At 40.4% G+C, this 22,288-nt stretch overlaps 2 protein-coding genes across 5 annotated transcripts in view; one reads left to right on the top strand and one right to left on the bottom strand.

Annotated features, from left to right (window-relative positions):
* MDN1 (midasin AAA ATPase 1) overlaps nt 1-2,406 on the bottom strand; it is a 168,103-nt gene extending 165,697 nt beyond the window's left edge. For both annotated transcript variants that reach the window (XM_032339051.1, XM_032339052.1), the window contains exon 1: nt 2,091-2,406. In XM_032339051.1, the coding sequence (XP_032194942.1) occupies nt 2,091-2,192 (102 nt within the window). In that variant the 5' untranslated portion in view covers nt 2,193-2,406. The remainder of the gene's footprint in view (nt 1-2,090) is intronic.
* Nucleotides 2,407-10,858: 8,452 nt separating this feature from the next.
* The window catches only part of CASP8AP2 (caspase 8 associated protein 2), a 31,407-nt gene continuing 19,977 nt past the window's right edge, over nt 10,859-22,288 (top strand). For all 3 annotated transcript variants that reach the window (XM_032339053.1, XM_032339054.1, XM_032339055.1), the window contains exons 1-3: nt 10,859-10,958; nt 17,417-17,499; nt 19,957-20,025. In XM_032339053.1, coding sequence (XP_032194944.1) covers nt 17,445-17,499; nt 19,957-20,025 — 124 coding nt within the window. In that variant the 5' untranslated portion in view covers nt 10,859-10,958; nt 17,417-17,444. The remainder of the gene's footprint in view (nt 10,959-17,416; nt 17,500-19,956; nt 20,026-22,288) is intronic.

Genomic DNA, 22,288 nt, shown 5'->3' with positions numbered 1-22,288 from the left:
GTTCAGCACCTGCCTTCAGCTCAGCACGGGTCATGATCCCAGGCTCCTGGGATCAAACCCTGAATCCGGCTCCCTGCTCAGTGGGAAGCCTGCTTCTCCCTCTCCTACTCCCACAGCTTGTGTTCCCTCTCTTGGTGCATCTCTCTCTGTCATATAAATAAAATCTTTAAAAAAAACTTTTTAAAAAAACCCCACAGGGTGCCTGGGTCGCTCAGTGGGTTAAGCCTCTGCCTTCGGCTCAGGTCATGATCCTGGCGTCCTGGGATCGAGCCTCGCATCGGGCTCCCTGCTCGGCGGGGAGCCTGCTTCCCCTCCTCTCTCTCTGCCTGCCTCTCTGCCTACTTGTGATCTCTGTCTGTCAAATAAATAAATAAAATCTTTAAAATAAATAAAAATTAAAAATTAAAAAAAAATTTTAAACCCCACAATCCTAAAAAATTCTTACTTCAGATCTTAACTGCAAAGAGAATCGTGTTTCAAAAGTCTCTGCTTTCCAATAAAAATTGTTTTGTTTCCAAAAATAGGAGAAATGCAGAATGGCAACACAATCAACTCTTCTGAGTGAAAGTCTTGAAATGGTTACTGAAAATGGTTCAAGGAACAAACCTGAAAAACATCTCAGGTAGGACAGAATTTGACAGACAATGTGAAGCAAAAAAAAGGGAGAGACAAAGGTGACCTAATCTCCTAATTCAACTGATCTTTCAATTAGCTTCCAGGTCCAATACTATTTCTATACAATCTCAGAATCCACACAAGTGGTTCTCACATGTGTGTCAGATTTTCTAAAACTTTATCAAATAAAGACCACAAACCATTTCCCCACACTACTCCCAATATATAAACACTAATTTTACATCCAATTACACTAGTGTGGAAACATAATCTCCTGTTGCTGGTCCATGATCCCCAGATTCAGAACCTGTGCTCTAAATTCTAAAGCCCACTTACAGAAAAATACCTCTAGCAACAATACATAACTCAGGAGCCTGTCACCAGAAGCTCAGCTCATACAAACTGATGATCTCTTTCCTTAGTTCTACCCATCAAAACTGAGTTCTTTCTACAGCTCACCATTTGTTTAGCGATTCCCTTCACTGGGTCTCAGAAGCCAGAAACCCCAGGGTATCTCCCTCCCCTTTACACTTCCAATTTGTTGTCACCAAACAGAAGTGCCTCTCATGTTAGTTCTCTACTGCTCCTGACCCAAAATACACTCGATGCTTACTAAGGAATGGAACATATATGTACACAATGCATTTATGACTGAATAAATAAATCATAGATGCTGGAGTTAGAAGGAAAAAAAAAATTTTCTACTATCAAGAAACTCAAAGATATTGAGGGGTGGAGAAGCATAAAATAGGAAATTAACAAGCAACGTGAAAAAAATGCATGATAGAGGTCCTCAACTCAGACAGCAGGAGTCAAGAGAAGGCTCTTAAAAGGCCAAAAACCTATTTCCTAGAAGATTCTAATTCACCTGATAATGGTTAATGTCACACAGTTAGCACTAGCTGTCTTGCTTTGGCCCTTGGTGGTTTTCTGTGTTTATGAACTGTCTCCAAAAATAGATGCTAAATTCCCTGGAGGCAAAGACCGTAACGAATTTCTGTCTGTTGAGAGAACCACGCAGTGTCTCACGCAAAGCAGGAGCGCAATCAATACGTGTCAGCGGGCCAAAACTACGGGATGGGGCAGGAAAGAAAAACAGCCACTCTAACAGGGGTGGCTTAGACTTGGCACACTAGAGGAATATACACGGCAAAAGGGCAAAGATACAATCTCAATTAAAGAAAAACAAACCACATCGCTTTCGGAAAGCCACCTCTCCCTCAGAGTTGCAGGGTCGTCGCCTGGTGGAAAGAACGGAAGGGTCTCTCCGATAAACACAAAAGCTTTCTTCCGATTTCTTCAAACACGCGCGGACGTCTCCGCCCCTGGCCACCAGCCCTGGGAAGGGGACCGGGGTGACAGAACGCCGCTACTCTCTTCCCTTCAAGTAGCGCGTCTAACTCAGGGCCGCAGGGCACTTGCGAGGGGGGCGGCCGGGATCTGCCTGGCGATTTCCCTCTCCCTCCTTCTTTTACCTGTTTGGCCAAGAACCTGCCCAGTTCGCTGCGGGTCTTCTCGTTCTTGGCAGCGAGTAAGCGAAGCGGCGCGGCCGCCACATCCAGGAAAAGGTGCTCCATGACCGCAGGCCCTCTGTCCCCGACGGCCACCAGCGCTCCCTGCTTAGCGCTCGGAGTCCCCGAGCCGCTGAGGTCCCGCACCGGAGGCGCCAGCAACTACGCCCCCAGGGAAAGCACCCCGGCTGCCCCGCAGACACCGGGAGAACTGCAGCACACGTGGGGGAGCACGCGGCGCTCTCCGTCACCAGCCTGCGACCGCGACGGCAGGGCGGCCCCAGCCCCGCCCCCCCAGCAGCGGAAACAGCCGGAGTCCATAGCGCGACAGTTCCGGGAGGGGAGTAGAAGCGGACAGCTGGTGTGATCCGCATCTCTTGCATACAGTGAGGGTAGGTTCGGAGGCAAGGTGTGGTGGACGGCGAGACCGGAGATTCCGCTAGGCCGGGGAAGCGAGGGAGGTCTCAGTCCACCGTGCCTCCCTCCTGTGGAAGTATGACAAGCACGCCTCTTGCAATTTCCATAATATAAATGTCGGAAGTAGGGGCTCAGTTAGGGCATGCTTAATTAAAGTGTGGTATATACGTTATAGAATATTCAGGAGCCGTTAAAAAGAGTGGAATAGAGCTTCACATTTACGTGAAGTTCAGAAACAAGCCAAAATAATGACTAAGTCAGGCTAATGGTTGCCTTATAGAGTATGGACAGCCAGGGGACCTGAGGGAACATCCTATGGTGATGGAAGTTTTTCATGGTCTTCTCGGTGGTGTTACTCTGGTAGATAAATTTTTAAAAAGCAGAAAAACAACTGTACGCAAGATTTGTGCACCTTGTGTAAGTTACGCCTCTAAAAAGTGTTTTAGGGGCGCCTGGGTGGCTCAGTCGTTAAGCTTCGGCCTTCAGCTCAGGTCGTGATCCCAGGGAACTCGGATGGAGCCCAGCATCCGGCTCCCTGCTCAGCGGAAAGTCTGTTTCTCCCTCTCCCACTCCCCCTGCTTGTATTCCCTCTCTCCTGTGTATCTCTCTGTCAAATAATATATAAAATCTTTTAAAAAATAAAAAGTGTTGTTTTTGTTTGGTTGGTTTTTTTTTTTAAGATTTTATTTATTTATTTGACAGACAGAGATCACAAGTAGGCAGAGAGGCAGGCAGACAGGGAGGGGGACGCAGGCTTCCCGCTGAGCAGAGAGACCGTCGTGGGGCTCAAACCCAGGACCCAAGATCATGACCTGAGCCGAAGGCAGAGGCTTTAACCCACTGAGCCACCCAGGCGCCCCAACATACAGGCTTTTAATATACACATGTTTTCATTGCTCTGAGATACTTCCCATAACAGCGATTGCTGGGTTGTATAGTAACTGCATGTTTTGGAGTAGAGAAAGAGAATCTCAAGCAGACTTCACCAGAATGGAGCCTGAGGAGGGGCTCAATCGCACAACTCATATGAGATCAAACCAACTGTTTTATGGAGTGGCTGTATCATTTTACATGCCCACCACCAATGTACAAGAGATCTAGTTTTTCCACATCCTTGCCAGCATTTGCTGTTACTACTGTTTTTTTTTTATTTTAGCCATTTTTTTAAAAAGATTTATTTATTTATTTATTTATTTGCAAGAGAGGGTGAGAGGCGGGAGGACAGTCAGAGGGAGAGAATCTCAAGCAGACTCCCAGTTGAGTCTGGAGCCCAATATGGGTCTTGACCTCAGGGCCCTGAGATCATAACCTGAGCCAAAACCAAGAGTTGGATGCTCAACCGAATGAGCCATCCGGTTGTCCCTGTTTTAGTCATTTTCATAGGGATTAGTAGTATCTCATCATTGTCTCAATAATTTGCATTTCTTTAATGATTAGTGATATCGTCTATCTTTCTTTTATATCCTAGAGGGTCAATTTTTTATACTCATTATGCCATGAATTCATAAGAAATGGATTCCAGCAGCTGAGGCTTCTTTCCTTTGGCTCTCACAAAGTGTGCTTCTCTGGGTGAGCAGGCTGGTGCTCCAGAAGAACCCAATTATCTTTCTCTTTGGCTTCCTTATTTTCCTGATTGTTTCCCTTCACTTTTTTTCAGGGCGCTATCTGTACTCTTAGAGGGTTCAATGCATACACTAATTCTCTTGGCAAGAATGTTGCCTTTAATTTGTTTCAACAATGCTAACAACATGCTGGGGAGGGGCAGAGAGAGAGGGAGAGAGAGACCCTCAAGCTGACTCCATACTGAGCAAAGAGCCTGATGCAGGGCTCTATCCTAGGACCCCAAGATCATGGCCTGAGCGGAAACCAAAAGTTGGTTGCTTAACTGACTGAGGCACCCAGGCGTCCCTCATCTTTTTTTTTTTCCCTTAAAGATTTTATCTTTGTTATTATTATTTTTAAAGATTTTATATATTTATTTGAGACAGAAAAAGGGAGAGAGAGAGTGCATGAGCAGGGGGAGGGGCAGAGGGAGAGGGAGAAGCAGATTCCCCACTGGGCAGGGAGCCCCATGCAAGATTTCATCCCAGGACCCTGGAATCATGACCTGAGCCAAAGGCAGACACTTAATGGACTGAGCCATCCAGGTGCCCAAACATTTTATTTTTAAATAACCTCTACACCCAATATGGGGCTCAAACTTATAACCCTGAGATCAAGAGTTGCTTGCCCTTCCAACTGAGCCATACAGGCACCCCCTCCAGAACCACTTTCATTGGCCTTATCTAGCTTGCAGGCCTCTAATTATACTATTCCTTTGTTTAGAATGCATCCCCACCCTACTCCCACCCTTTCCCTTGCCTAACTGTTGCATTTTCAGGTCTTGGCTTAAAGGTCACTGTATCTGAGAGACCTTTCCCAGAAGAAGGTATCCCTTGTAGCACTTGATGAAATTGTTTCTTTTGTCTCCCTGCCCACCCCAACTGAGTCAAGGTTCTTGGGGGTGAGAGACTATATATGATTCATGTTCATATTTCTAGTGATAATAGGTAAGTACCTGATGCCAGGGACCTTTCTAGGTGTTTTACATATGCCAACCCACTTCATCTTCACAATAACCTATGAGGTAGGTAGTATTACCATAAAATCCCATCAAGAAAACTGGCTGGCTCACACAATAGACTCAATAACTATTTGTGAACTAATGAAGTTCATTATACAACCATGTAGAACATTATTCTCCTAACAAACCACACTGTTTTCTCCTCCCTGGCATTTGTTCCTACTGCACTCTGTGCTTGGAATAGACTTCACTCCTTCCATTTCCACTATTATTAACATGATCTACTTTTCTTTTATTTTCTTTTTCAAGATTTAATTTTTGTGGGGTACCTGGGTGGCTCAGTCTTTGAGTGTCTGCCTTCTGCTTGGGTCATGATCCCAGGGTCTTGGGATTGAGCCCCCACATCAGGCTCCCTGCTCAGTGGGAAGTGTGCTTCTCCCTCTCGCACTTCCCCTGCTTGTGTTGCCTCTCTCACTGTGTGTGTGTGTGTGTGTGTGTGTGTGTGTGAAATAAATAAGTAAAATCTTTAAAGAAATCTTTGAGAAAAAAAAAGATTTTATTTATTTATTTGACATAGAGAGAGTTCACATGTAAACAAGCATGCACAAGGAGGGGGAAGGGCAGGGGCAAAAGGAAGAAGCAGGCTCCCCACTGAGCAGGGATCCTGAAGCAGGACTGTTCCACATGCTGCCATTTAGAATTGTCAGTCATCCTTCTTCACTGGGTTTGGGCCTTTCTCTTTATGTTCTTAGCACATAGAGCACACTCAGTAAGTGCTTTCTGAATGAATGAATTAATGCCACTGCCCAAGAACAGCAACTTCTTCCTAGAGTGTATATTTTTCCAACGCTGTGGACACAGTCTTCTAGCCACTTCATACAAATAGATGCTATGAATCCAACTACACTCACCATGTCAATATCCTGTAGGAAAAAAAAATATGTGTGTATCAGGCAGGCACCCCTAAATTCTTTTTAAGCAACCACAGCACCTAGTATATTGCCTAGCCTATAATGTCTTCAATAAGTGTTCATTACAGTGAAGAATAATATTGAACAAATGAGATACTGAAGAAAATAAGAGAATCAACATTTGACAGTGCCACACCAAGAGTTTGGCTCTTCTAAGTTACAAGGAAGAAAAAAGTGCTGAGGTGCAGTGAAAGATGCATGGGGAAGGAAAGGGAGCCCAAGAAGCTGGCAGTGAGTTTCTGGGGCATCCAGGAGCAGTGGCTTCCTGTTCCCCATGCCTCAGAAGGAATGCTAATGACTGACAGTCTTGTCATGGTCTTAAAAGAATCTTAGTTGGACGCCGGGGGTGGTTCGGTTAAGTATTTGTCTTTGGCTGTAGAGCATGATCCCAGGGTCCTGGGATTAAGTTCCACTTCACCGTGGGAAGCAGCAGAGAGCCCGCTTCTCCCTCAGCCTCCTGCTGCTCCTGCTTGTGTCTTGTGTTCTCTCTCTCTCTCTGACAAATAAATGGAATAAAAAAAAAAAAAGCATCTGGGTCTATTGCCCATTTTTGTAATGACTGTCAAAGTTCCTTTCTATTGTTTCACTCTTCTGTCCCTCCCTGTCCTTACGGTTTCAGCTGTATCAATCACCTTTATCTCTCTCCTGTGTATTTCATGTTTGAAACTCTCTTACAAAAAGGATCTGAATGCATCAGTTGGCAGTTGTTCACCAACTAATAAGAATATAGTCAACCTTTGAACAGCAGGTCTACATACATCTGGATTTTTTAAAAAAATTAATTATTTTAAAAGATTTTATTTTATTTATTATTTTATTTATTTATTTGATGAGAGAGATACAGTGATAGAGGGAACACAAGCAGGGGGAGTGGAAGAGGGAGAAGCAGATTCCCCTCTGAGCAGGGAGCACAATATGGAGCTGGATTCCAGGACCCTGCGATCATGACCTGTGCTAAAGGCAGATGTCCAACGACTGAGCAACCTAGGTGCCCCACTATTTTTTTTTTTTGGATTTTATTTATTTATTTGACAGAGATCACAAGTAGGCTGAGAGGTAGGCAGAGAGAGAGAGAGGGAAGCAGGCTCCCTGCTGAGCAGAGACTCTGATGCGGGACTCGATCCCAGGACCCTGAGATCATGACCTGAACCAAAGGCAGCGGCTTAACCCAACTTTTTTTTTTTTTAAATAAATATAGTATAATATTATAAATGCATTTTCTTTTTCTTAGGAATTTTTATGATTTTCTCAATAACATTTCCTTTACTCTAGCTTACTTTATTTTAAGAATATAGTATAATACATATAACATTACAAAATGTGTTAATTGACTGTTTTTATTATTGCTTAAGCTTCTGGTTAATAGAAAGCTATTAGTAGTTAGGTTTTGGGGAAGTCAAAAGTTATTGTCAAATGCATTGCTAGTCAGGTATTTCTTATAGACTCTTTAAGGAAAAGAAATAAAAATACCTTTATTTTCTAAAGATTTTATTTATTTGAGAATGAACACAACCATGGGGAAGCAGGCTCCCCATGAGCAGGGAGCCTGATGTGGGGCTCCATCCCAGGACCCTGGGATCATGACCTGAGCCAAAGGCAGACATTAACCAACTGAGCCACCCAAGCACCCCAAGAAATACGTATTTTTAAAAGATCATGAGGTCATGTTGGCATTTCCAATTCAGATAAAACAGTATAAGATTTCCCCCTAAATTTTTTTTTATTATTCTCCTTCCCCCTTAATTTTTTTGATTTTATGTTTGGATCTCTTTTCTCTTTCACTAAATATCTTGATTCCTAAAAATATTACATATTGTCTTACAATATACATTAAATGGTTTCAAAATTACAATATTAAGACTAATATTAAAACTGGTACATACATTATAAGATTTCTCTGCAGTTCTTTTTGTGCTTGGAATATATCCTACTAATGGTGTATAGTCAGAACACTGTGTTTAAATGTCACTTGAGATAATCATTTTGTTTGGTTATGTTTTTCTTGTTTACATAGTTTCATTTATTTCAATTTGTTTTTCATTTTAGAATTTTTCCTTCTGATTTGATTCAGTCTTTGAATATATGAAACACTTCCATGAAGCAAAAGCAAAAGTTATAAAAAGGCAACTTTGTACTTTAAATAGGTGAAATATATGGTATGTGGATTATATGTCAAAAAGCTTTTATAAAAAAATAAAGCAGTTGTTAAAAAAGGAAGAAAAGCTATGTATATTTGCATATAAAAATACTTAAATGGACGTTTAAAAAAAGGCATACTCAAAGGAGTTTCCCTTTCCTCTCTATCCGTTCCAGCCAGTCTTCTTCCCTAGTAAGTTACCCTTTTATTAGGTTTTAATTTACCCTTCAAGTGTTTCTTATGCAAAAACAAGCAAATATATACATATACATATATATATGTATATATATATAATTTTCCTCATTTTTTTTTCTTACACGAAAGCCAGCATATCATACTGTACTTTTTCCTTTCTTAACACTATATCTTATAGATTACCCCCATGGAAGTACATATGGACATCTTCAGGAATTGCTTATTTTCTGTTGCTGTTGTTGTTTTTCAAGTAAGCTCTATCCTTGCTGGAGAGGAGAAGGGTATGGGGGATGAGGTAGCTGTTTGATGGACACTAGAGAGGTTATGTGTTGTGGTGGGTGCTGTGTATTGTTTAAGACTGATGAATCACAGGGGTGCCTGGGTGGCTAAGCCTGCTTCCTCCTCTCTCTCTGCCTGCTTCTCTGCCTACTTGTGATCTCCATCTGTCAAATAAGTAAATAAAAAAATCTTTAAAAAAATTTTAAAAAGGCTGATGAATCACAGACTTGTAGCCCTGAAGCAAAAATACATTATATGTTAATAATAAAAACAAATAAAAATAAATAAGAAAAAAAAGTAGCCTCTATCCCCAACAGTGAGCTTGAATTCACTACCCAAGATCCAGAGTTGCATGCTCTACCAACTGAGACATTCAGGCTCCCCTAGAAATTGCTTTTTTTCTTTTTTAAAGCAACATTTGCAATTGTGACTTCAGATTTTATAAAACATGTAACTGTGTTATATTTCCTTTCCTTTAAAGAAAATAATGATTTTCTAGAAATCATGTGACTTCTAGAAGCATCCCAAATTCCCAAGTTGGCACTGATTGATGTCTTTCCAAGCAAATATTTTTAAACCAATCACTACTTTCTATTCAGTGTAAAGTTTTTACTAAGTACCAGTAAAATGAGAGGCTTTGTAAGGACTTCAGTAATAGGGCCATTCTTGTCTGGAAGAAAAGTTTTGGGGAAGACTTCAGTTATTTTTGAGATATATATTTTATGTTCTCAACAAATGTTTTTAAAAAAGATTTTATTTATTTATTTGACAGACAGAGAGAGATTACAAGTAGGCAGGCGGAGAGAGGAAGGTAGCAGGCTCCCTGCTGAGCAGAAAGCCTGATGCGGGGCTTGATCCCAGGACCCTGAGATCATGACCTGAGCCGAAGGTAGAGGCTTAACCCACTGAGCCACCCAGGCGCCCCATTTTTTGATGAGTGTCATCATTACGCACCCATGCTGAAAGCCCATCTTCAATCGATTGCCAAGTTTTGTGATTTTATCTCCTAAATATCTTAAATCTATCCTCTCTGTTACCTACCACTTCTTCCAGATCTCATTTTCTCTGGCTTGGATCACTGCTAGAGCATCTCAAAATTCTCCTTCTCAAGGTCAGAGGGCTTTAATAATGCAAATCAGATCACGACCACACCAAGAGTAAAATCCTTCAGTGGTTTCCCCAATGCCTCATCATTTAAAGGTAAATTCCAAGCTCTCTGACGTATCCAAGGTCTTTTATGTTCTGACCCCTGCTTTCCCCACCAGCCTCATCTCACATTTCACGCTCCCGCAACAAAACACCTGGTAGTTGCACACCCTCTACTCTTTCTGAGTCTCCACTGCCTGGAATGCTTGACTAACTTCTCAGAAACAAAGCTGGTTGGGGTAGAATCCAGGAAACCAGTGTTCCTCCAGAACATACTTTCTCAAATGGGGATCTTTCCAAAAATTTTTAAAAATATGTAAGAAGTTCATATTGGCAGTTACAAGTTATTAAAATGCACAAACAGGAGGAAACGGCTAGCGACAGGATGAAGATCCCCAGATCAGGTAGCAGAGGAAGTCATCTCTGTTTTACTTCCCCACCAATAATGGCGTAGACCCCGCCTCTGGAGGCTAGACCCTACAAGCATCTCTAGTATCTTCAACTGCTATAAGACAATTCGGGTATTCTAACCTCTAAAAAGCTCTCCTGTTCCTCCTACCCTACTTGCATTGGTGTCCTCTCTTCGAAATTCCCAATGCCCAAGGCTAAATTGTTTTCCTATCAAGCGGGAAAGTATCCGGAGGCAAGGAACAGAGCTTATTTATCATTATGGAGCCAGAGTCCAGCACTACGTCTAGCACGCGGTTGACATTCAATAGAATTTATAGAATATAGGACTAAATAAATAACAGAGCCTTCTTAGAGCTTACTTTCCCTTTCATTAAAGAGCTTCTCCCAGACTCCGCCCCAACCTTCTTTGAAGCTCCGCCCCTTCCCGGAGTGAAGCTCCACCCACCCGCCCCGGCCGGCCTAGGCTCCGCCCCTTTCTCTTAAAGTCCGCACAAGCCTACGCGAGTTTGGCGCCAACCGTGTTTTTTTTTTTCCGCCCTCCCAAAGGCGGGAACTAGTTATGTGCGCCGGGACGTACTTTACGTCTGGTCTGATTGGCCATGGATGCTCAGTCCCGCCTTCGCGTCCTGAGTGCGTTCTGGCATTGGTGGAGATGCCTGGGAGACCTCGGTGTCCAGAAGGGATCCCCGGCTCTCTTGGGCTAGGCAGGGCGGGTAAGTTGATTTGGGGGTCTGGTCCGCTCGGGGCTGTTGGGGAAGAGACTGAATGGCGTGGTAGTGCCCCGAGCGGAAGCCGGCGGTTTCTGGGGAGCCAGGGAGTCCAAGGGAGCCGCGGAGTCGGGGGAGGGGGCGCGCCTGGTGTCCGGGGCCCGCAGGTAGCTGCGTTCCCGCCGCCCTCGGGTGCAGTTTCTGGTCTCTCATTCGTGTCGCTCTTTGGTTCTTCGAGAGTATCCAGGGGTGTTTGGGGCGAGCGCACGTAGGAACTGCCCTTTCGACTGCTCCTCCCGCCCCTCCCCCCCAACCCAATCTTGTCGTGGAATGTACTCCTTACAGCTTTCTCATGCGATTCTGGAGGAATGTGTCTTTCCTTAATGTCAGGTCATCAGTGATGTTGGTTGTTTCCGAGACCGTAATACCCGGAGAAGTTATCTTGATCTCCACGAAGCCCAAAACAGCGCCTGACACATAGTTGGCCCCAACTCAGATGTTACTGTAGAATTAGCAGAAGCGCAGGGTTTGTGCTTGAGGGATCAAGTTGACGTTGGCTCTGATTCGGTCCTAGTCCTTCCCGGATTCTTCCCTGGTCTTTTGCATCCTCCACACCTACAGCTCCAAACCTTTCCCCTTCCTCAGTGCCCCTCCCCCATCTTGCTCAGTGCTGCTTTGACTGGAGTGGGACTGAGACCAGGGCAAGAATTCCGCAGCCCCCACCCCAATGATCTTCTAGCGTTTCTTCCCATTTCACGAGAGGTGGCCCACTTTCAAGAAAAAAATTATACTTTTATCTCTGGCGAATATTCCTGATTTTGTCATTTGGCTTTAATGAAGGAGCTGGAATCTAATCCCAGATATGCCACTTATCAGCTCTTTGACCTTGGAACAAATTTCTTAATCATTTGTTATTTGTTTCCTCATCTATAAAACAGGAAAAAAGAATAGTATGTACTTTATGGGACTTTGAGAAGATTGAAATCAATGTATTTGGAACATTTAAGGCCCAGGCATGTAGTGTTCAGTTTATATAGCGTTTGTTATTGTTTTCCCTTTACATTTTCTTCAGGAATCTTGCTGTATTACATTTAGCCTTTCCCATGAACCTTAAAATACACTCTCCTCCCCGTGCTTTTTCCTGTTTTTCTCTAGAGATGCTTATTTCAGTCTTTCATTTTTTTTTCTTTTTTAAAGGAAATTGCCTTTAGACTGTCTTTTTACAACATTGTCCTGTCACAAAAGACAAGGTAATCCTTCTCTCATCTGCTTCATCTTCACATCTGAATCCATTAGGATTGTTCGTAAAATGTTTATGAGTAACCTTGCAGCAATTTTCTTTCATCATCATGGTTCTCAACATGTAAAATTTTGCCTCTCCACTTTGCATAGGTACAACACTTCCTCTGTCAGTAGTACCTTGCATTATATATTGAGATCCTCATTTGGGGGAAGGTGAGAGCACATGTGAATAAACCCCTCTTTCCGAGGGATTCTGGTACATAATCCTTCCTCTTCCTCCTCCCTCTTCCAGGAGAAACACTGGCCTTTGTGATTTCAAGAGAGTAATCTGACCTTTACCAATTACATTTTGTCTTTTGTGCTGCATACTTTAGTTTTCAGTTATCTGTTAGACATCTTTACCTGCATGTCCTACAGATAATTCATCCTACTTTCTTTGGTTCTCTATTTCAGTTAAAGGTGTGACTACCTTGTTATCAAAGCTAGGAACTTCAGAGTTGTCATGAATAGATTAGGAATATCAGTAATTCAACAGATACTTTTTTTATTACCTACTGACTTGCAAGGCCCTGTACTGAGAGCTGGGGCTACACTGATGAACAGACAGAGCCAGTCCTGGTCTTCATGGAGCTTACAGTCCAGTGGGTGAGATGGACATTTCTTTAGGAATTTCCACAAAAATGTAATCTTAAATTGAAAAGAGGCCATATATAGAAAGGACACAGTGATATATTTTGCTTAGAGCTTTCTTTCAATAATGGAATCTCTGCTGTAGGTGAAGCTGTCACTCCTTTCTTTTCTTTTTTCTTTCTTTCTTTTTCTTTTTTTCTTTTTAGTTTGTTTGACAGAGAGAGAGAGATCACAAGTAGGCAGAGAGGCAGGAGGAAGCAGGGCAGAGAGCCCGATGTTGGGCTCCATCCCAGGACCCTGAGATCATGACCTGAGCCAAAGGCAGTGGCTTATCCCTCTGAGCCACCCAGGTGCCCCTCCTTTCTTTTTTTTTTTTTAAGATTTTATTTATTTAAAAAAAAAAAAGATGTTATTTATTTATTTGACAGAGAGATCACAAGTAGGCAGAAGACAGGCAGAGAGAGGGGGGTAAGCAGGCTCCCTGCTGAGCAGAGTGCCCAGGTGGGGCTCAATCCCAGGACCCTGAGATCATGACCTGAGCTGAAGGCAGAGGTTTAACCCACTGAGCCATCCAGGCGCCCCAATGCCCCTCCTTTCTTATTCCTAATGTTTGTACCTACTTTCTCTTAACCAGTTTGGCCCAGGATATGCCTATTTAATTTGTCTTTTCAAAGAACTAACATAAATATAAATGTATTTATTCATCTCTATTTTATTTTTTTTAAAAGATTTTATTTATTTATTTGAGAGAGAAAGAGCATGAGAGGGGAGAAGATCAGAGGGAGAAGCAGACTCCCCGCAGAGCTGGGAGCCCAATGTGGTACTTGATCCCAGGACTCTGGGATCATGACCTGAACGGACGGCAGTGGCTTAACCAACTGAGCCACCCAGACGCCCCTATTTATTCATCTTTCTAGTGCTTGTTGCTTTTTATTAATTTCTGTCCTTTATGTGTTTCTTTCTTTGTTTTTTTTTTTTTTTTTTAAATTATTTGACAGACAGATCACAAGTAGGCAGAGAGGCGGTCAGAGAGAGAGAGGAAGGGAAGCAGGCTCCCTGCTGAGCAAAGAGCCTGACACGGGGCTCGATCCCAGGACCCTTAACCCACTGAGCCACCCAGGCGCCCCTCTTTGGTTTTTTTTTTTTAAACTATACACATTTATTGGACCTTTTTCTAACTTCTCGAGTTGGATGATGAACCCATTAATACTTTGTCTTCTTTTCCTCTAAAAGTACTATTTTGATTGTATTCCACAAACTTTGCTTTATGGTGTATTCATTGTGATTCAGTTCTATGTTTCCTCATTTCTATTAATATTTGTTCTTTGATCTTTCTTTGCAAATTTCCAAAGAAGCTGGGAAATTTAAGAGTGCGTTATTAACTTTGAATTTTATTTATTTTTTAAAAAGTGGGTCCCTGCGCACCATGGGACTTGAACTCAAGACCCTGAAATTAATAATCATGCACTGTACAGACTGAGCCAGACACACACCCCTGAATTTTGTTGTTGTTGTTGTTCTTTTAAAGATTTTATTTATTTATTTGACAGACAAAGATCACAAGTAGGCAGAGAGGCAGGCAGAGAGAGAGGAGGAAGCAGGGTCCCTGCTGAGCAGAGAGCCCGATGTGGGACTCGATCCCAGGACCCTGGGATCATGACCTGAGCCAAAGGCCGAGGCTTTAACCCACTGAGCCACCCAGGCGCCCCAATTTTGTTGGTTTTTTTAAAAGCTCGTTCTCTGATACTTGTTGATACAAGTTCTGATATAATTTCTGACACAAGTTATTTGATACTTGTTAAAAATTACTGTCATGACAGTCAATTCTTATAGATGTACCTGAACATAATATAAGTTCTCTGAATTATTGCATGCAGAGATAGAAAATCAGGTCAGATCTGTCAGTTTTGTATTCAGACTTGTATCATTAATTAACTGTTTCATCAGCAGAGAAAAGTGTGTTAAAATCTCTGTTATGACTCTTATCTGTATCAGGTAGGATTTAATCAGGAGACAAAGACCATACAGTAATTTGATGGTATCAGGTAGGATTTAATTAGGAGACAAAGACCATACAGTAATTTGAAGAGAAAATACTTAAAGAATTATTATTTTATTTATTTATTTATTTATTATTTATTTTTTAAAAGTAGGCACCATGCCCAGTGTGGGGCTTGACCTCATGTTCCTGAGAACAAGAGTCACATGTTCTACTACTGATGAAACCAGCCCCGTGCCTCTAGAAAAAGAATTATTAACAGACGGTTAGAATAACTGGGAATTGGTTAGTAAGAGTTAAAGACAACTCTAGGGGCTCCTGGGTGGCTCAGTGGGTTAAAGTCTCTGCTTTCAGCTCAGGCCGTGATCCCAGGGTCCTGGGATCGAGTCCTGCATCTGGCTCTCTGCTCAGCAGGGACCCTGCTTCTTCCTCTCTCTCTGCCTACTTGTGATCTTTGTCTGTCAAATGAATAAATAAAATCTTAAAAAAAAAAAAAGAGTTAAAGATAACTCTAAAGAAGGTAGGAATAGAAGAAGATAGAGGGAGTGGCCAGTACCTGTAGGGTTGAGATAGATCATCCAAGGAGGGGCTGTCTTCGCCCTCCTTGAAAGGTTCATGGCTGGGGACAAGTGAAAGGCAGAGAAGTTGCTAAGTGCCCTGCTGGTGACACTGCTTTGAATCTGGTAGAAGAGATGCATAAGGAAGCTCCTGGGTGCTGCTGGCTGTCAAGTGCTGTGGGATCCAAGAGTTGGAGAAACTGTGCTCTCCAGGAGGCTAGCAGGAGTAAGCTGGGTCCTACAGGAGTCCTTTGTAATAGAAACCTCACTTACGGGAGGCAAGTATATAGAGAGACGGTGCCCTGCAGGAGCCTGGTGCTGGAAAGACTGTCTGCTGCAGGAACTAGATGTTCTGCAGGAGCCTGAGTAGCCAGGCACACTGAAACTAGGAAGGAAAACCTTCCTTTCCAGTGTCTCTCCAGTGCTCTCTACTGATAAGGTTTAACACCGAGCCCGTTACAAAGCAGAAATATTTCCAAGGTCATTCTTCATTATCACAGAAGGGTGGATCTGAAATTGAGAGACATGATTAATGGCCACAGTTCCTTTAACTTCTTACGTGTACATGGTGAGAAATCACATATATAATTTGACTCTTTCATATTCTTGTGTATATTATTCTCAAAAATAATTTTGAAGAACTCTAAATGTAACATATGACATGACTAAGAAATGAGCTGTCACTTTGTATTAAATTTGTAAGTAATTAAGAACATACTTTTAGTGGTCAGGAACCTATAGAGATAAAGGTGTGGACAATGTTTCCATAAGCAACTGTAGAAAAATTTAAGACCAGTGACAGATAAAAAGATCCAGGTTTTTTTCAGTTCTATTGATTTCCTACTTTTAACTTAATAGGCAAAGTCTTTTTTTTTTTTTTTTAAGATTTTATTTATTTATTTGACAGGCAAAGATGACAAGTAGGCAGAGAGGCAGGCAGAGAGAGGAGGAAGGAGGCTCCCCGCTGAGCAGAGAGCCGGATGTGGGGCTCGATCCCAGGACCCTGGGACCATGACCTGAGCCGAAGGCAGAGGCTTTAACCCAATGAGCCCCCCAGGTGCCCCGATAATACTTTAAAACAAAAAAAGAGGGCGCCTGCATGACCTGAGCTGAAGGCAGAGGCTTTAACCCACTGAGCCACCCAGGCGCCTCTCCTAATACTATTACTTAAAAAAAATAAGGAAACTGGCATAATTGGATTTGGTAGGAAATGTAACCTGGCTGTTAAGAGTATATCTTGGTGGGAGCGGAAGTGCACAGCTCTAGGTATCCTTAATAACCCTCAGTAGCCACAGTTCATTGACCATAGGCGCCATTCATCACATTTTACTGGCAGATTGGAGACTGTCAGATAAGTCACATTTTTTGGTTTGTTTTGGATTCTTTTGTTGCTTCTATTCTTGCCACTACAAACAGCACTGCACTGGATATTCGTTTATGTACATCTTTACCATGTGCTTGTATATCTGTAGAACACATTACTAGATATGACTTGTTGGGTCAAAGATTATTTGCATTTAAAAATTTGGTAGCTATTGTCAGATTGCCTCCGTACAGCTTGCACCAGTTTACACTTGGGTGACGTATGAGAATACCTCTTTTCTCACATCTTTACCAGGCCTCGTATATTATCAAATTTCTTTGTTGTTCCTGTCTTAGTGTCTTACTGGTGAAAACATGTAAGTGTGGAGTTCCCAAGACCAACTCCAGGTTGGATGTTTTGCTAAGAAGACTCCTAGAACTCAGCATATAATTGTACTTATTTAGTATGATAGTTGGCTTACTTTTGTATAAAAGTTAATTTGTGTTTTGTTCTATTTTATAAAATCAGCATCATTTACTTTGTGACATGGCTTAACTATAATAAGCAAGTTTAAGGTTTTGGAAAATGTTAGGCACTTTTTAAAAAGTGTGATAGGGAGTGAATTTATTCATTGTGTCCAAATTTAGAAGTTGCTTTTTAACTTAAAGCTAGGTTCACTCTCTGACTTGTGAGGTTGATTTTAAGTGGAAAATCTTTATATTTAATACTTTAGATGGCGACTGTCAAAAGGAAATAGGATCATGGCAGCAGATGATGACAACGGTGATGGAACAAGTTTATATGATGTATTTTCTGGTAAGAGCTCATTTTAACTGTTCTTCTAAATTTATTTAACTATAAAATAATGTATGTTCACTGATACCACTCATCAACTTTTTCTTCTCACACACAAATGAATTAATACAGTAAAGTGCCTGGCAAATAGGAAATACTTAGTAAATGTGAACTTTCTTATTGTATGCTTTTGGGTCTCTTAAATTTAATGAAATTAACAACTTTGCCAGTATAAGTGGTAATGATATTTATTGCCATATCCAAAGAAATACAAAATAGGTATTTGTTATGTGTAAATTGCATATATTATTTATATACTTCACTGTGCATTTCATAAGAGAAAGTTAGGTTTTCTAGTATAACAACAGCATAATTATCAATTTCAGTAAATTTAACATTGATACAATAATTTTATTCAATCTGCTATTTTTATTTGTCAGTTAACCCTTGAATTTTCTGTATTATTATGTTTGGAATTTAATCATCATTTTAATTCTTTATTTTAGTTTTTCTCATTAGTTTTTTTCTTTCTGATTTTCGTGACTTCTTTCAAATGTTGAATATATTTTGAATATGTATGTTGAAAATATATTCAACATATATTTAAAAATTCCATTCCAATTTATATATTAGCTTTATGGACTACACCTCTTTGCATTATTTTTTAGTGGTTGCTCAAGGGATTGCAGTATACTTCTTTAACACTTTGTGGTCTACTTTCTAGTATTGTACCTTTTCACCTAAGATGTAGAATCTTGTATGTATAGTTGTCTTTAACCTCCATTCGTCCTTTTATGTTAAAGATGTCATAAATCTCATGATACAAAGCTGTAATTTTTGCTCTAAACCATTCTATGTATCTTTAAAAAAATTAAGTTAATCAAATTAAGGAAAATTTGTCTTTTATATTTACTCAATTATTTATCATTTTTAGTCCTTCTAGTACTCTTTAGTATTTTTATAGAATAATTATTTTGTCCCCATCTCTCTTCTGGGACTCCAGATATATAGTATGTGAGAACTTTTGAAATTATCCTATAGGTTACTAAGACTTTTGTTGTTTTTTGTTTATTTGTTTGATTTTGTTTTAAATCTTTTTCTCTCTATTCTTCAGATTGGGTAGTTTTTATTGATTTATCTTCAAATTCACTGGCTCAGCTGTCAAGAACATTCAGTGAATTTTTTTAAAAATTAGAAATTGTAGTTTTCAGTTTTAGGATTTTCTTTTTTGTTTGTTTGTTTGTTTTGTTTTGTTTCTTCCTATGTAGTAATTTTGGATTGCATTCTGGACACTGAATTCTGTTATGTTCTAGAGATATTTGGATTATGCTATATTGCTTGGAAGAATGTTGTTTTTACTTTTAGCAAGTATTTAACTTAGCTGAACTTCTCTCTTACCTGTGGTGGATAGCAGCTGAAAACCCTGTTCAGGTATTTTAACTTTAGCTGGACATTTTGGAGATTTTTTTTTTTTAATTTTTTTTTTTTAAGATTTTATTTATTTGACAGAGATCACAAGTAGGCAGAGAGGCAGGCAGAGAGAGAGGGGGAAGCAGGCTTCCCGCTGAGCAGAGAGCCAGATGTGGGGCTTGATCCCAGGACTCTGGGATCATGACCTGACCTGAAGACAGAGGCTTCAACCCACTGAGCCACCCAGGTGCCCCGACATTTTGGAGTTTTAGCCTTTATGTACTTTGGGGGTCACTTGGAGATTTGGACCCAATTTGGGGAATATTCTCCAGCTCTCTGAATTTTCTTTCTTAGTTTCTAGTTGCTGTTATCCCTCCCAAGTTCTTTCTCTTGTTCTTCAAGCTATTAGGACTAGAGGTTTCCATCAGAGTTTTCACTGCCCATTGTTGGCTTTAATTAGGGCGTATCCTTCTACAAAAAATTTTATTACAAAAAATTGTAATAAAAGGATAGGGGACACACTTAAGACTGTTTTTCAGGTATTGTCTCCTCTTCAATTTTTGCCTGCTTTGGGTTGCTTTTTTGCTTTTTAGATTGCTCCCCCCACCTTTTTTCAAATTGAGGTATAATTACACATACAACTTCGTATTAGTTGTATTAGGTGTATGACATAATGATTGAGTATTTGTATGTAATGGGAAATGATCACCACAATAATAGTTTAGTGGTAGAGCATTTGACTATGGATAGCTTTTAACAGTTTGCTTGGAGTTTATAGTTGTTCTCAGCAGGGGGATTGGTCTGATAGAACTACTGTGCTGTAATTGGAATTGGAACCTTGTCAAAAGTTTCTTTTTGAAAGTGAGTTTTTAAGCCTAAAGGACGCTGAGTCATAAATCTATGTATTGAGATCTTTCTGTTTATAAGGATATATAAAAACTTAAAAACAATGGTCTTTTGTGGTATACGACTGATAAAGTCTCCTTTTCCTGGCTCCCCAGAGTAGGAGTAGAAAAACTTCACTAAGTGCATAAAATCATTTTTAACAAGTCTTTGATTTTCTTGCAGCTTCTCCTCTTAAAAATAATGATGAAGGTTCTTTGGACATATATGCTGGATTGGACAGTGCTGTTTCTGGTATGTAAATTCTAAAATAAAATAGGTTCTTTTTTATATTTTATATTGCTATTAGCAATATTTATTTTGTTACAGTTCTCAGAGTAATGCATCGTTCCTGAATAATTTGACCATTCTTTGGAATAATTTTACTTAGGTAATTATTTTCTTGTCTAAAGTTTGATCAGTAAAACAGATTAGCACTTAGGTTTGTTATCATCTAGGTCTCAGATTTAACTGGACCTTGAGCAAATATATTTTGTACCATTAAAATGCAGACTGTTGTTGTTGTGTATACATATATTACTACTCATACTGTCACGGCTTACATGACATTAGAACTTTTGAAAAGGGTAGTTGCTATAAATGTTTTCAAGTGTATCTGTAAGAGTATGATATGCAGAGAAACTAATGACCTATCCAAATTAGAAACCTTTCCATAATCAGAATTATCTCAAAGCAATAATAAGATATCTTTGAGCAGATACGGTACTGATTTGTTGACACAAGTGCTTTAGGTAAATTGGTTTTCTAATCAGTATCAATTTGGATGAAATGCAGGGGGTGGAGAAATGTATAGCCCTTTGACTTGAAATAGACACAACCTCAAAAAACTTAGCACATATATTTTCTTTTTTTCCCAGTTTACTGGGATATAGTTGACATTTAATGTTGTATAAGTTTAAGGTATGTAAGTATTGTTTTGATACACATATGTGTTGCAAAATGATTACCCTTTAGCCTAAGCTAACACCTGCATCAATCCTGTTACATAATTATCATCTCTTTTTTATGGTGAGAACATTTAAGATGTATTTTCTTGGGAACTTTTAAGTATGTAATACAGTGTGATTAACTATAATCATTATGCTGTATTTTAGATCTCCTGAACTTACTCATCTTAGAGCTGGGAGTTTATACTCTTTGATCAACATCTCTTCTTCCCCGACCCCCCACCCCAGTCCCTGATGACCATCATTCCAGTCTCTGTTTCTATGTATTTGGCATTTTTAGATTTCACATATAAGTTGATATCGTACTGTATTTGTCTTTCTCTGTCTTGTTTCATTTAGTATAATGTCCTCAAGGTCCATCCATGTAGTTGCAAATGGCTGGATATCCTTCCTTCTCATGGCTGAATAATATCTCATTGTGTGTGTGTGTGTGTGTGTGTGTGTGTGTAAATATACATATATATTTTTTTCTTTTTTTAACATACCACATCACCTTTAACCATCTGTTAGTGAACACTTAGGTTCTTTCTATATCTTGGTTATTGTGAATAATGCTTTAGTGAACATGGGTTTGCAGGCTCTTTGAGATCCTGTTTTTATGTCCTTTGGATAAATATCCAGATGTGGGATTGCTGAATCATATCATAGTTCTAATTTTAAGTCTTTGAGGAATCTCCACAGTGTTTTCCAGTACTGCACCAGTTTATATTCCTGCCAACCATGCACAAGGGTTCCATTTCCTCCACGGCTTTGCCAACACTTGTTGTCTCATGGTTGTTGTTTTTTTAAGGGGAAGTTTCTGATACAACCAGCAGCAACCTTTACTAAACGTTTACTTGCTAATTGCGGCAAATGCTTTTTATTTATTCATTTATTTTATTGAAGTATACTTGTCATACAGCATTATAATAGTTTCAAGTATACAGCATAGTGATTTGACAGTTCTGTACCTTAAGCAGTGGTCATCATGGTAAGTGTAGTTACCATTTGTCACTATACAAAGTTTTACATTATTATTGACTATATTCCCTATGCTATATGTATATTTTTATCTCTTGTCTTTTTGATGATAGACATTTTAATAGGTGTAAGGCGGGGCGCCTGGGTGGCTCAGTGGGTTAAAGGCTCTGCCTTCAGCTCAGGTCATGATCCCAGGGTCCTGGGATCGAGCCCCGCATCGGGCTCTCTGCTCAGCTGGGAGCCTGCTTCCTCCTCTCTCTCTGCCTGCCTCTCTGCTTACTTGTGATCTCTGCCTCTCAAATAAATAAATAAAATCTTAAAAAAACAAAAACAGGTGTAAGGCAATATCTCATTGTGGTTTTTTGATTTGCATTTCCCTGTAATTAGTCATGTGGAGCACCTTTTCATGTTCCTGTTGGCCATTTTTATGTCTTTGGAAAAATGTCTATTCAGTTTTTCTGCCCATTTTCCCATCAGATTCTTTTTTTTTCCTTTCTTTTCTCTCTCTCTCTCTCTCTCTCTTTTTTTTTTTTTGGCTGTTGAGTGGTATGAGCTCTTTGTATGTTTTGGATATTAACCCCCTGTCAGAT

This window comes from Mustela erminea, chromosome 4, assembly GCF_009829155.1.
Source record: "Mustela erminea isolate mMusErm1 chromosome 4, mMusErm1.Pri, whole genome shotgun sequence".
Taxonomy (NCBI): Eukaryota; Metazoa; Chordata; class Mammalia; order Carnivora; family Mustelidae; genus Mustela; species Mustela erminea.
This window is presented reverse-complemented; position numbering and strand designations above follow the sequence as displayed.